We start from the raw sequence: 14,788 nt of genomic DNA on the forward strand, positions 1-14,788 counted from the left end.
GACAATCCTACCATCTCAATAATTATTGTGATGGGCCATTGCTGTGCTTCATGTATAGCAAATGTGATTAAAATTGAGATTCATATACTTTGAGCTATTTTTAGAGCTTGGATTTCAAAATAGTGACATATAAATGTTGATTACTTCTGTGAAGGCATTTTTAAAAAAGAAAACTTCAGAATATTCTTCTGGAACAGTGAACTAACCAAATGGTGTCAGAGGGAAGGTTATTGTGAACTCTTGGAGTGTTACTGGAATAAACTCTTTATACTGTAGAGTTTATAATAGGTCGCGTAGATATGGAAGGCCATTGGCTTGTTTTAAGATTGGATAATTGAGGATTGATTTTTAGTTTAAAAAATTGGGAGATTAAGTTTTTAAGGCTTGGAAGTGACTCTCTTGAATTGGCCTGTCAAAATTTTAACTGTATTTAAACTAGAATAAATTACCAGTTACTCACCAATTGCTTTTTCTACAGCTCCAAGGTGGCTGCCAAATATTAATCTGTTTTAAAAAAAAAAGGGGTAAAAAAGCACCACCACCTCCATCACCAAACACTCTGCTTGAATTTTGCACTCCACTTACATTTCAAATCTTTAGAGCTACCGTGCAAGAACTGCACTGAACTAATTCACCTAATTCAGCTGATCAGATGTTCTCTGGGGCAGCTTAACTTGTTTTACTTTGTTACCTTACTTTAATTTTTAGCCGAGATAATCAGTCAAATGCTAGTTACAGACTGTACTTTCAAAAAGACTTCAACACTGCATTTACCAAAAGAAACCATGGTTATTTGGCAGCTTGATTGGTTATGTTTATTTTTGATGAGCTGCCTCATTCTGTTAGTGACTTCGCTTAGGAGTTATGTGTTTGTAATCTGTTAATCATACATTCCCACTTAGATGGCAGCAATTCCATTTTGAAAGATACCATTCGCTATTCTGTTTCAAAGTTGTTCCCCTTTACAGAAGATGATTGAATAATGCTAAGCCAGACTGAATAATAAATTGGTGCAATAAAAATCTACACATCTTAATTCTGCTTTTCTAATTGCTAGTTTAACAAATGACATGAGTTATTTGTAAAAGGTGGAAATTACACCCAAGGATGCTATCAAAAACCAGTTATATTAATTTAAAGCTTTTGACCTTTACATTGATTTTTATTTCAGTGATTTAAAACAAAAAATGTACATAAGAGAAGTATAGTTGGATAAAAAAGATGCTAAAACTATGATGAGCATGCCTAGAGGGATGACCATAAGTGAGGGAGGTGAAGAAGAACAGTATAGTTTGAGAAAATGGCTGGTGGTAGGATGGTCAAATGCACAAAATGCCAGTTACACTTAAATGGAGAATTCAGGAGTAAGTAGTGGTGAATGCACAGGAGTTGGAGGCTAGGGACAGGGAAGACTAAATAATAAAAGAATTGAAACACAACACAAGTGAAAATTTTAAATTGGAGGCTTTTGTGGTCCCAACCTTCATGCAGTCCAGGAAGACATGTGGGAATAGGTGAGTGTGCCTTGGTACAGGAAAGAAAATGAGGTTGGCATGCAAGTGAGAAGAACATTGGATTAGCTGAGTCCAGATACAATTAGAGAATTCAGTATTTCAGTGGCTGAAGGCAGGAATTGGTTAAGAGTTGGGAATGGGTTGTTTCTGACTGGCTTAAGAGAAAAGTTGATGTTATGGTGGTGGAGCTAGATGCTGCTTGTATTGGGGAGTTTGTGGGCTTAGAAACTTGGCTAGTGTGTATCAGAGATAGGAAACTCCCAGTGTCAGCCTGCAATCGGTGGAGGGTTAGTTGGGTTCATTGTGAGTACTCAAGATGATAGCTTCAGTGTTTTTTAGTGTTTAGTTGGATAAAAGTACAGCTAAACTAACAGCTCATATTGGACACAGTTCATATTGGGTAACCAGTCTTATGACATTTTGGCGGTGCAAGGTTGGGAGAGATGGTGGAGAAGTAGGGCTCAGTGTATATCTGAAAATTGACTCTCTGTGGATGCTAGAAATCCTAAATAAAACAAGTGCTGAACGAACTCTGCAGATCTGGCCACAACTGTGCGGAGAGAAGCAGTTAAACCTTTTGAGTCCAAAATGACACTTCTTCAGAACTTTGGTTCCAAAGATAAGTCCTTTTGGACTCTAAATGCCAACTCTGTTTCTCTCTCCCCAGATTTTGTCAGACCTGCATGTTTCTCCAGCAATTTCTGTTTTTTATATTGGTGATGTCTTCAAGTTATCTAAGCAACAGTCATATTAAAGGATTTTCATGGATTCATAAAATTCTTATCCTTATTTTGAATTCTGTCTTGCCTCTGCCTATCCCTGTAATCTCCTCTCATCCTTGGAGACATCAGCACTTTTCTAATTCAGGTCTCTTGCATTCCTAATCATTATTCACCACTGGTGCCCATGCCTTCAGTTGCTACAGCCCAAGCTCTGGAATTCCCTCCCTATACCTCACTTTTCTCCATTAAAATACAACTTAAAACCTACTTCATTTCAAGATTTTAGTCATTTGACCTATTACCCCGATGTGGTTTTATAACTTTTATAGCACTACGCTGAAGAATCTTTTTAATGCTCTCTTACTTTTAAAGGCATTATATAAATGGTGATCATGATATGTTCCCCTGATTGTGATTTGGATAATCAAGTGGATTTGCCTGTTGAAAAATTAACTTACAGCTCCACTGCACATGTAGGAACACTATTGATTCTCTAAAATGCTGAGCTTCTTCTATCCAGATTCATATGTCATTATCAGGTTTTAATAATTTCAAAGTTTCTTCTTCTCAAATAGGCCATTGGTAATGCGAAAACGACAAGGAATGACAACAGCAGCCGCTTTGGGAAATACATCCAAATTGGTTTTGACCGACAATATTATATAATTGGTGCCAATATGCGAACCTATCTGCTGGAAAAGTCCAGAGTGGTTTTCCAGGTTTGTATCTATGACGTCTGCAGTAAAATATATTAGGTCATGCACATAATAAATCAACTTTGTTATTCTCTGTAAAATTAAATGGAGTGGAACATCTGTTAAATGTAACTTTTTCCACCAAAGATTCTAAGCAGACAGGAAGATACAAAAATAAATGCTGACTTTCACCTAACCTTGTGCGGTCAGTAATTGATCAGCTGTACGCCAATTGGCTGCCCCCTTTTGGTGTTGGGTTTTGCTTGCATGGTTGAAAATATTCTAACTTATTACTTTGCTCTTACAATCATCACAAGTATCAGTCTGATGACGTCAATTTGATTTGCATGTTTTTACATATCAAATGTTGAATTGTAATCCATATTTCCAAAAAGAGCATTTATCCTAAATTAATGAATAAATTATCTGCATTTACTCATTTGTTATCCTAAGCATTGAGTTTTACCAGTTACACTCTCCAATTAGTTCCCGCACTACTTTTGTCTTTTTTTTATTATTAGATTAGATTAGATTAGATTACTTACAGTGTGGAAACAGGCCCTTCGGCCCAACAAGTCCACACCGCCCCGCCGAAGCGTAACCCACCCATTCCCCTACATCTACCCCTTACCTAACACTAGGGGCAATTTAGTATGGCCAATTCACCTGACCTGCACATCTTTGGACTGTGGGAGGAAACCGGAGCACCCGGAGGAAACCCACGCAGACACTGGGAGAATGTGCAAACACCACACAGTCAGTCGCCTGAGGCGGGAATTGAACCTGGGTCTCTGGCGCTGTGAGGCAGCAGTGCTAACCACTGTGCCACCGTGCCGCCCACTATTATTCAGCATATTTGTCTGCTTTCTGTTCCATCAATGTCTTGAGGAAGAAGGTAACATTAGAGCCGCACTGCTCAGTGTGTGTGCACGGCCCAACAAAATAGAGATAATAAGATTTCCCTCTTGCTGAAAACTGGAAATGATTACCATAATTATGAAACTGACTTTTCCACCTTATGCAAAAGAAGAATATTACACTTCCAATCATGTGTTAGGTCATTTGAAATGATTTTTACTCGTATAGCAACAGTTTTGGTAAAGTATCCATCATCTGCCTGATGTATTTAAATTTAACGAGCCTAATTATTCATCTGAAATGACTGTGGTACTATTTATAAGGTTACTGACTAATGGGTGATTTTGTGATTGAGAATTGTTGGGAATAATTAACTTTCTATTGATATTAGAAAATTATCTTTTCTTTTCAAGTTGTCTAACTATGGTGGGATGATGTGGCGCCACAAAGTGGTAAAGCATTGGTGCATGTCCAAAATCTGTATTGGGGAATTTTCAAGTGCAGCCGTATCATTTGTTGGAATTTGGAGGCCACACCTTTGGCCTCCATATTGGAGGAAGGATATGCTTGCTTTGGAAGCAGTACAGTGAAGTTTCACTAGATTGTTTTCTAGGTTCAAAGAGTTATCCTATGAGCAGAATAAATTAGACCTTGCTCTCTGAAATTACGTAGAACATAAAAACATAATGAGCAGGAGTAGGCCATTCTGCCCTTTGAACCTGCACTGCCTTTTTGTTGTGATCATGGTTGATCATCCAACTCAAAAGCCTATAACTGTAAGATGTGAATTCCTTGAAACATACAAGGGTCTGAAGAGTTTTTGCATAATAGACACTGAGAAGTTGTTTTCCTCTGACTAGGGAATTGAGAAACATGCAGATAAAATCTTGGCAGAGGGAGACGGCACTATCATTTGAGATTGAGATGAGGAATTAATTCACTTAAAATATTGTGATTCTTTGGAATTCTGTACATCAGTGAGCAATTGATGGTCCATCACTGACTATATTTATTGCTGTGGTAGATGGAATTTTGGTATCATGGGCAATCGACATATGAAGAGCAGGCAGAAAAGTAGAGTTGAGATAAAATATTAGCCCTAATTGTATTGAATGATAGAATAGGCTGGTAAGGCTGTATGGTCTTACTCTCAGTTGTTATGTAGACAAAAGTAGAAAGACCCAATACCAGAAAAAGAAGTAGATGCTGAGTTACCCAGACCTCAAATTGGCTTTCTATGGCTGCTCTTGCCTAGCAAAACTAGATTCCGTTGTATTCGGGGGAAAATTCTCTTCTGGTTGGAGTCGTACCTGACACAGGAAGCTGGTTGCAGTTGTTGATGACCGGTTCTGGGACATCACTGCTAGAGTTGCTAAATGGGATAGACTCTGATCATATTGGTCATCCATAAGGCCTCATGGGCCATCAGCAGCAGCAGAATTGTACTCCAACACAGTCAGTCTCAAAGACACAAATCGGGAATGTGATGGCGTACTGCCAACCCGCCTAAATAAGTGCACCTCCAACAACACTTGAGGAGAGTGACATCAAACAAACTAAAATGACCTGCTTGATTGGCACCACAACCACAAATATTTTCCACCACTGACGTACAATAGTACCAGCAATAGGTACTGTAGGAATTCACAAAAGCTTCTTAGGCAGCATTTTTAAACCCATGATCACAACCATCGAGACACAGCAGATACATGAAATTTGGAAATATATTGCCAATCCTTCAGTTTCTCTGGGTAAAAATATCACAATTCCCTCCCTCAGGGCATTGTTGGTCTACCTACAGCACATGGACTGCAGAGGTTCAAGAAAGCAGATCACTACGACCTTCTCCAGGGCAACTAGGACCGGTAATAAATGTTAGCCACCCAGTGTTGCCCATGTTGAATGAATGGGCACCTGCAGTTCTGCTCCAGTGATCTTCCTCATTTTGGAAATATATCACCTTTGCTGTAGCTGGAGTACAATCCTGGAACTCACTCGCAACATTAACTCCACTACAAGGCAACTAGGAGTGGGCAGTGGAGCTGGCTGAACCAGTGAAGCCCAGATCCCTTGAGTGGTTTTAAAAAAGTCTCATCATTAGTTAGCTGGTGGGCAATTTGTACTTAACTATTATTCCCTGTTTTAAATCCATCAACTGTGTATCCTTGATTAATATAATTAAATAGCATTTCTAGTTTAAATTCTGAACACTCAGAACACTTGATATTTAGTTACTTTCAACCTCTGCAGTTTTATTTACATTTGGCATCCCAAAAAATTGATAGAATCTACTGCAACCATATTCTATTTTGTTTTTTTAAAATTGCTTTCAAGAGGATAGTAATCTGGCAAATGCTGTAAAATGATTAAAGTTCAAACAAACCTCCAATTCAACCAGGCTACTTGTAAAAAAAACTCATAAATTAATGAAGGGCAAGGTGAACATACTGCAAGCTACTTAAAGTGCACCGGTGCTTCAATACCTTGGAGTGATGTAAAAAGCCTCTTTTTTACCTAAGAACAAACAAACTTTGGACAACTTACCTTGAGCATCAACTGGATATTTCTAAACTAGTTTGTGTGTTACATGTTGACATCCTGGAAACAAGTCACAATGTCCTCTATAAAGAGGCCATGGTGCAGTGGTGGTATCCCTACCCTGGACTGAGAGGCCCAATGCCATCTGCTTCAGAGATGTGTAACAATGTCTCTTAACAGGTTGATTAGAAAAGTAAGTAAAGCAGGAATCGAGCATAGGAAGGAGAGAAGGTGTTAAAGTAAATCTCACCAAGAGAAAAACATTTTTGCCTTTTGTCTTTGTTTGTTTAGGCAGAAGATGAACGTAACTACCATATCTTCTACCAGTTGTGTGCCTCGGCCAATCGACCCGATTTCAAAGAACTGAAACTAAGTAAGTTAGTTCATCCAATTGTTCCAATACTGAAATAAAAAGATGTACTCTCACCTTTCACCTTGTGTATGAATTCACTGCCAGAAAAGCACAGTTTTGGATATGTTTCCACAGTCATATTGGTGTTAGAAAAGTCAAAATGTTAACATAGGCGATATACATTGCTTGCTGATGATTCATATGCATTACCAGCTTAATTTTACTTCTTGTGTTTATTCTGAATAAAATACAAGAGTTTTAAATAGAATGTCAGCATGCCCTAGGAATTACCCAAGTGCTTTGTAGCTACTTTAATTCCATTTGAAGAGCTGTCATTGTTGTTATGCAGCAAGGTCCCAACAGAAGCAGTTTGGACTTTTTGGTGTTTTTAGCTGAGGGGGTAACATCAACAGTGCATCCACAAGTTTCTCTGCATTTTTTCAGGTAAAGCAGCAAAATCTTTTGTATGTTAACTTTACAGACACTGGACCAGCTTTGTTTAAAACAGAGACCCAGACATAGTTAAGTATAAACTTTAAAGATGGCAAAGTAGGTCAAGAAGGAAATTAATAAAATGTGGAATCCAGGACTGCTAATAAAGATTATAGTGGATAAAAGTCAAAAAATTATGAAAATCCTGGATTAACTATCTTGACCATAATTATCATCATAATGTATCAAAGATTATTTTGTTACATTTATTTGATAAACTTCACACATACAATGAGCTCCTGAATTTGACCATGAATGGTGAGGACAAGAGTTTCTTAAATGAATGAATACATTTTAGTATTCATAATGTGTTAAATAATGTGTTATTTTTTTAAAAATCTGAGTTAATTCTTAATTCTGTGCTTCACAGTTTTAAAAATAATATGGGGTTAATGTTTGAATTATCCTCCTGGTGAAATGTTAAATAATGGGAGAAAGTTATAGTCTCTGTAGTTTTTGGAGGGAAATAAATTTAGGGAGCATATAGGGAGCAAACTGTACTTTCTGTTTTGAACTTGGAAGCCAGTCAGCTAGACTGAAATATTCTTTTCTAGCCCTGTGTATTCTTGTGGCTGATAATAATGCAGTCTGCATCATTCTTCAGTATATAAATAACACTGGTGACATTCAAGCTGTTAAAACAGTTGGACAAGCAGATTATAAACTTGAACTCAACATGTTACTACTTAAGTAGTGCGTATCAATTTGCAAACTGGAGTGGGAGTGAAAAATGTTTGGAATCAATTTCTACAATGATTGGTTAATATAATTTATGCACTTGGTGTCTGATAAATGCAAAAAAATACTTGGAGGGGCTTTCATGAAGTAGTGAAACATTTGCAAATTAAAGGTTTGCCAACAAGATGAAGGAAACTTTATTTCAAGGATTTGATCTCCACAACACAATTAGGAGCTGTCACTATAATGAATATGGTATAATCACATCACAAATTAACACTTTTTCTTTAGCTTTGTGCCCTTTTAGTGCTTTGTAATGTAGGTTACTTTGTAGAAGATTGCAGGATAGTTACAGGGATAGTCTAATACTTGTTCTATATTGGAGTGTAACATTTTTCAGGATTTTGATATGGATTAAACTCCTTGAAGGGTAACTGGCTGCTGATACAATGTGACATTCATTAGGAAATGGTGGCATCATAGTCAAGTTACTGGACTAATAATCCAGTGGCCTGATGGAAGTTAAGATCAGTTTAACCTATCTGGAATAAAAGTCTAGTTTTAACAATGACCGTAAACCTGTCATCGATTTGTTGTTTTAAACAACTGATTCGATAATGCCCTTTTTTTTTAAGGGAAGAAAGTCTGCCATATTTTTTTCATTTTCTAATCAACTTGTTCAGAGACTCTATTACACATCTTTGGAGCAAATGGGACATTAACATGGACCCCTTGGTCCAGTGGTAGGGACAGTGCCACTGTGCCACAGGAGTCTTAATCTACTATGCTTATTTTGTCCAACCTACATGACTCCAGATCTACTGCAATTAACTGCCTTTTGAAATGAAAGAGCAAGCCATTCATGTCAAGGGCAATTATGTGGGCAACACGTTGGCCTTGCTGGTGACACTCAGATGGACGAATGGATATCTTAACAAAAAATCCCTAAAAATGAGATACCAACCTAAAACTACAACACAGGAGTACACGCTAAGCTACAGATACTACATCGATGAACAGGGCTAAGTGATTAAGTAACCCTTAGATCTGATCATGTGCTGCTATTCTGCCAGTACCAGTTGTGAAAGGTGGTGAGCGCCTACAAAACTCACCATTATTAGTGATAGGGAAAACTCCGATAAGCAATTTACTGACTTCTTGAGTAATGAGAATGAGCCATAAATACTGGCTAAGCCAAAGAAACCCTATACCATGAAGGCGTACAAAAAAGAAGCAAATAAAGGGATATTGTAAAAAAAAAACTGATGGATGCAATAAATTAGCATGGGTGCAAGATTGGCTCATTAGCACAAACCAAAAATGAATCCATAAATAGATCGTTGTCTGGTAGGGTGTGACAAACAAAGACCCAGAGGGGTCTCTGTGGAACTTAAACCTTTTACAATTTGTATCAATGATGTAGCTGAGGATGTGAAGGCATGTTAGCTAAATTTACAGCAAGCACCAAGGCAGTTATGAAAGTATGCTGCGAAGAATGCAAGAGTTTGAAGACAGATATAGTTAGGCTAACTGAGGAGGCAAAAATCAGGACGATGAGTATGATGTAGGAAAATACGAAGGAGTTTCCCATGTACTCTAATTTTATTTACTTACTTCCCCGAGACCTTATTCAGAAACCTTCTGGAAAATCAAAATATACCATATCCTCTTGTTCTTCATTTGTTTATGCTGCAAGTAGCATCTCCAAAAATCTCCTGAGTTTGTCAAACATGATTTCCCTTTCATAAGTCCATACTGACTCTGCCTGATTTTGCACATCTTTTTCTAATAGTTTATTTCTTCCTTCTTTATAACTGATTCCAATATTTTCCTTTCTACTGCTGTCAGACATCAAGCCTGAAGTTTTCCACACATCCTCATAGGATCAGCCCATCAAGTTCGCAGTGATGCTCTGAAGAGCATCCCACCCAATCCCCATAATCCTGCATTTCCCATTGATAATTCATCGAACACGCACATCCCTGGACACTATAGGACAACTTGGCATGGCTAATCCACCTAACTTGCACATCTTTGGACTGTGCAAAGTAACCAGAGCACCTGGAGGAAACCCACATAGACACAGGGACAATGTGCAAACTCTACACAGACTGTTGCCAGAGGGTGGAATTGAACCCAGATCCCTGATGCTTTGAGACAGCAGTGCTAACCATTGAGCCAACATGCTGCACCAACCTCCTTTTAAATAGTGGAGTAACATTTGGCAACTTTGAGTCGGAAGCCTTCCAGTAGGAACCTTTCCAGAATTTATAGAACGATACAAGATAAAAATGAAGTGTTGGAGAAACTTCATAGGTCTGGCAGCATCTTTGTGAGAGAAACAGTTAACAATTTGAAGAAGAATGAAAGAATCATATAGCATGAAATCAGACAGTTTGGACCAACTCATCTATACTGACTAGACATTCCAATCTGACCTTGTTCTATTCTCCAGCATTTGGCCCATATCCCTGCAAACCCCTCCTATTCATATACCCATCCGGATGGCTTTTAAGTAATGTTATTTTATCCACCTCTGCCACTTCCTCTCACAGCTCATTCCCTGCGCGCACCATTTTCTGCATAAAAATGTGACCCCTCAGGTCCTTTCTAAAAAAGACTTACCCCTGTTGCACTAAACCTATGGCCTGTAGTTTTGGACTCCCCCACCTCATTAAAAAAGCCTGAGGCCATTTACCCTATCTATGTTCCTCGTGATTTTATAGCCCTCTGGTCACTCTTCAGTCTCTGACACTCCAGGGAGAAAAGTTCCACATTATTCAGCCTCTACACTTAGCTCATAACCCACTAATCCCAGCAACATCCTTGTAAATCTTTTCTGCACCCTCAAAAAAAAACTGTTTCTCTCTCCATAAATGTTGTTAGACCTGCTGAGTTTCTCCAACATCTTTTTTTGTTTTTATTTTATATTCACATTGTCCACAATTCTTTGCTTTCGTTTTAGAATTATGATAAATACCTGCCATTATTTCTGTTACTACTTCTTTTAACACTCTCTGGGATGAAGCTTATTTGGTCCAAGAGATTTATCAAACCTCAGCAAATGTTATTATAGAGTCATAGAGATGTACAGCACGGAAACAGACCCTTCGGTCCGACTTGTCCATGCCGACCAGATATCCCAACCCAATCTAGTCCCACCTGCCAGCACCCGGCCCATAACCCTCCAAACCCCTCCTATTCATATACCCATCCAAATGCCTCTTAAATGTTGCAATTGTACCAGCCTCCATCATTTCCTCTGGCAGTTCATTCCATACATGTACCACCCTCTGCGTGAAAAAGTTGCCTCTTAGGTCCCTTTTTATATCTTTCCCCTCTCACCCTAAACCTATGCCCTCTAGTTCTGGACTCCCCCACCCCAGGGAAAAGACTTTTGTCTGTTTATTCTATCCGTGCCCCTCATAATTTTGTAAACCTGAATAAGGCCACCCCTCAGCCTCCGACGCTCCAGGGAAAACAGCCCCAGCCTATTCAGCCTCTCCCCATAGCTCAAATCCTCCAAACCTGGCAACATCCTTGTAAATCTTTTCTGAACCTTTTCAAGTTTCACAACATCTTTCCGATAGGAAGGAGACCCAGAATGGCACACAATTCCAACAGTGGCCTTATTTCACCAGTTCAGTTTTAGAAGTCCCTTGGTTGCCTCTTTTTCTGAGATTTTTTGAATCATCGCCATGAAGATATATGAAAAGGAATTTCTCCACCATTTTTCTTTGCTCCATTAAAAATTCTCCTTCCCCATCTGTAATGGGGGTACATTTATCCTTGTGAATCTTTATCCTTTTGCATGCCAATAGAAGTTTTTTTTCGTCACCCTCAATGCTTCTCCGCCTGAATTTATATTCTCTTTTTCTTTCCTCATCAATTTCTTGTTCTTCCTTTCAGTCAGAACTTGCTCCCATATCTCTGGCATTGGAAACCACTATTGCTAACACAGGTTTAATGTTTTGGGGAAGATATGCGGGGATATGAGGAAGATTTTTCTACTTACTCTGGATGATAATATTTGTAAGCTTGTCCTATGAGAGTGATGGAAGGGGAATGATTTATGATTTCAAAAGGAAATTGGATGACCATTTAAGTGAAATAAGCATTTGGAATGGAAGGGGGTAATGGGACTGATTTGAATTGTCTAACATGGACTGGATGGACCAAGTGGGCTGCTGTAAATATGATTCTAGAAAAATCTAGAAATTTGCAACGCATGCTAGAACAGAAATGCTAGACAAGAATCAAAAATATTGTCATAAGCTAGTTGAGTATTTTTACCAAGCCAAGTCAATAGAAATTGATACCATTTCTCTGCAAGTCAGTAAATTACCTCAAGTGTCAGTATAATTGTAGCATGCTGTACATAGGGATTGAATGTACAAATTTATTTCCAATTGGTATAATGCTGTACTTTAACCAACTGCAAGCCATGATGTCTAGTGATTGCCTGCTTCAACACTGATGCAATGAGAATGCCACCTCGAATTTGATTACAAATCATTTTAATTATTTCATTTATATGAATCATGCGGTTCCTATGCATTTTAAAAACTACTTTTCATTATCTCTAATTGAAATTTGTCCCAGTAGAAAATCATTTCTTTGGAAAATCTTTGTCAAATATCTTGTAATGTAGAAAAATCAATTTTTATCAATTTTCTTTTTTCTTTCAAAGGAATTCAAGACCCATTCCTCTGATATTAAATTGCTAATTGCCTTTGAATGTTTCATCTTTGACCTTAAGATGTGCAGAAGTGATCAACAATGTTTGGGTGAATGTCTGTCTGTTTATTTTTCTTTCCAAATTGTGTGGAAGAAATGGATGCTTTGAAATGAGGAGTGAAAACTTTTAAAGGGCTGCTCAAAAAGAGAAGTGGAAGAAAGTCCATGTGATATCACATTATGAATCTCTCTCAAAAAAAAAATTGATGTGGAATGGTGATGAATTACTTTAAACTTGGTGGTCAGTGTTGGATGCAAAAAAACATTTTGAAAAGAGGTAGCAAAGGTTGTTTGTAGATATTTGATAACTGAATGACAAGGCCAAACTAAAGGAGGATAATTTATTCTCATTGGAAAATGGTCTTAAGAAAATGTTGTCCAGATTTGTTTTGTAAAATGCAAAAATGGGGTAACTAATGGGAATGGGATGGGGCAGGGTTAGGGCTGGTGGAGGTGGAGGTTGGAGTCAGTTAAGAGTCAATCATGCTGCTGTTCCTGTTGATTTCCCATTCCATGTACCAATTTTCGGTCAGCAATACAAACTAGTGGATAATTTTATTGGAGTCCGTTGATTATATGGAAATGGGCCACAGTGGTTTTCCCTTTAATTTTCCCTGAGTCTTTCTGTCCATCTTCTACTGGGACACTTTCTGTACTTCTCTCAACAGTGTGACTGTGGTTTGCAGCTTGGCCAAAATTAGTCAGTCAATCAATCATTCTTTCTTCAGCCCAAATTGGTTGCAACCAATATCGTAAGTCACCCTGTCTCTCTAATTTGTGCTAATTTATGACAGTTATGGATTTCAGCCAAATGATCTGTGGCTCAAGAGACTGTCATCTGAGACATTTTCCAAATAAATACTGTGGACAGATGTCTGTATTCTGATTGTAAATGAAAACTACATTGAAGATATTCTAATTATCACAGCATGTTTAATAATTAATTTAATCATATTCGGTTTTAATCCTTTTTGCTGAGCATTGTAAGCCTCAAAAACCCTCAGTACACTTCGTGGTTCATTTACTCACTCGGAATGTTAATTTCCAGCCTCTCACTTCAAATGATTTGCTGATTTCTCACAGCATTTTCAAGAAAGTTCAAGAGTCTTGTTGAATAAATGTAATTGACTAAAATCTGAATCAAAAGGATAAGAAAACTTGGGTAAGGAGACCCCAATCAGGTCATCGAGGCAGCCATTTCAATTCACTTATAGTGGATAGAAATGAATGTTCCTCAGTTTAGCAAGTTGGAAGCCTGGTTTTTGACTGGGTTGAGTGGGGGCAGGAGTAGGGTGGGGGGGGGGGAGGGGGTGGTGGAGATTGGAGTCAATTAGAGTCAATCATGCTGCTGTGGGCCTGGAGACACATACTGGCCACCTGTTCTTATTTCCAGTAAACACAGCTAATTCAAAATGATCAATAGATTTTTATTATTTTTAAATTTTAATGAAATTCTTTGTCACTGTGTTTCCAGTCCATTACAGAAACTTAATAACTTAATACTTTATAACATCCATTCTACTAAATTACTAGCATAAATTGTGGTGTAATTGCAGATTAGGACATGATGGTTTTTTTTACGTACACTTCTGGGTTGTGGATATTGCTGGCTGGCCAGTATTTATCACAGTCCTAGTTGCCCTTGAGAAGGTTGACCAAGAGTCTCATTGTAAATACTTGGCATGAAGGAGGGAGCTTTCCAATTTATATTATATTATTTGTTCTGTTGGAACAGAAAGTTTAAGCTGATGCTCCAGAACACTACTGAGGGAAATGTGCAATGCTAGAAATACCATCTTTTGAGCGAAAGTTTGAGCTGAGACCCGAACTACTATTTCATGACGTTCCTTTAGTGAAGAGCAGGGGAGTCAACCTGGTGCCATCACCAATGTCTTTTCCTCAACCAATATCGCTGACAGCAATAATATGGTTGTTATGGCATTATTTGTTGGAACTTGCTGTGTGTAAATCAGCTGCCACCTCTCCTATATTGTAACAGTGAGGGCACTGTAAAGTATTTGCATTCGTAAAATAATGCCCTTATTAGGTATTGTCAGCAGGGCTCTAATGGGGAGGGGTGGGGTGATGTCTCTCAAATTTGATTGAGTTTTTTGAGGAAGTAAAAATGGTGATTGAGTGTAGGGCAAAGGATGTTGTCTACAAGGACTTTAGGAGTTGGGAGGTCATGTTGCGGCTGTACAA

General features: G+C 38.2%; 1 protein-coding gene across 4 annotated transcripts in view; it reads left to right on the forward strand.

Annotated features, from left to right (window-relative positions):
- The window catches only part of myo5b (myosin VB), a 268,371-nt gene that overhangs the window by 106,246 nt on the left and 147,337 nt on the right, over positions 1-14,788 (forward strand). For all 4 annotated transcript variants that reach the window (XM_072574380.1, XM_072574399.1, XM_072574390.1 and 1 more), the window contains exons 6-7: positions 2,812-2,955; positions 6,619-6,700. In XM_072574380.1, coding sequence (XP_072430481.1) covers positions 2,812-2,955; positions 6,619-6,700 — 226 coding nt within the window. The remainder of the gene's footprint in view (positions 1-2,811; positions 2,956-6,618; positions 6,701-14,788) is intronic.

The sequence above is a fragment of the Chiloscyllium punctatum genome, chromosome 1, assembly GCF_047496795.1.
Source record: "Chiloscyllium punctatum isolate Juve2018m chromosome 1, sChiPun1.3, whole genome shotgun sequence".
NCBI classification, from domain to species: domain Eukaryota; kingdom Metazoa; phylum Chordata; class Chondrichthyes; order Orectolobiformes; family Hemiscylliidae; genus Chiloscyllium; species Chiloscyllium punctatum.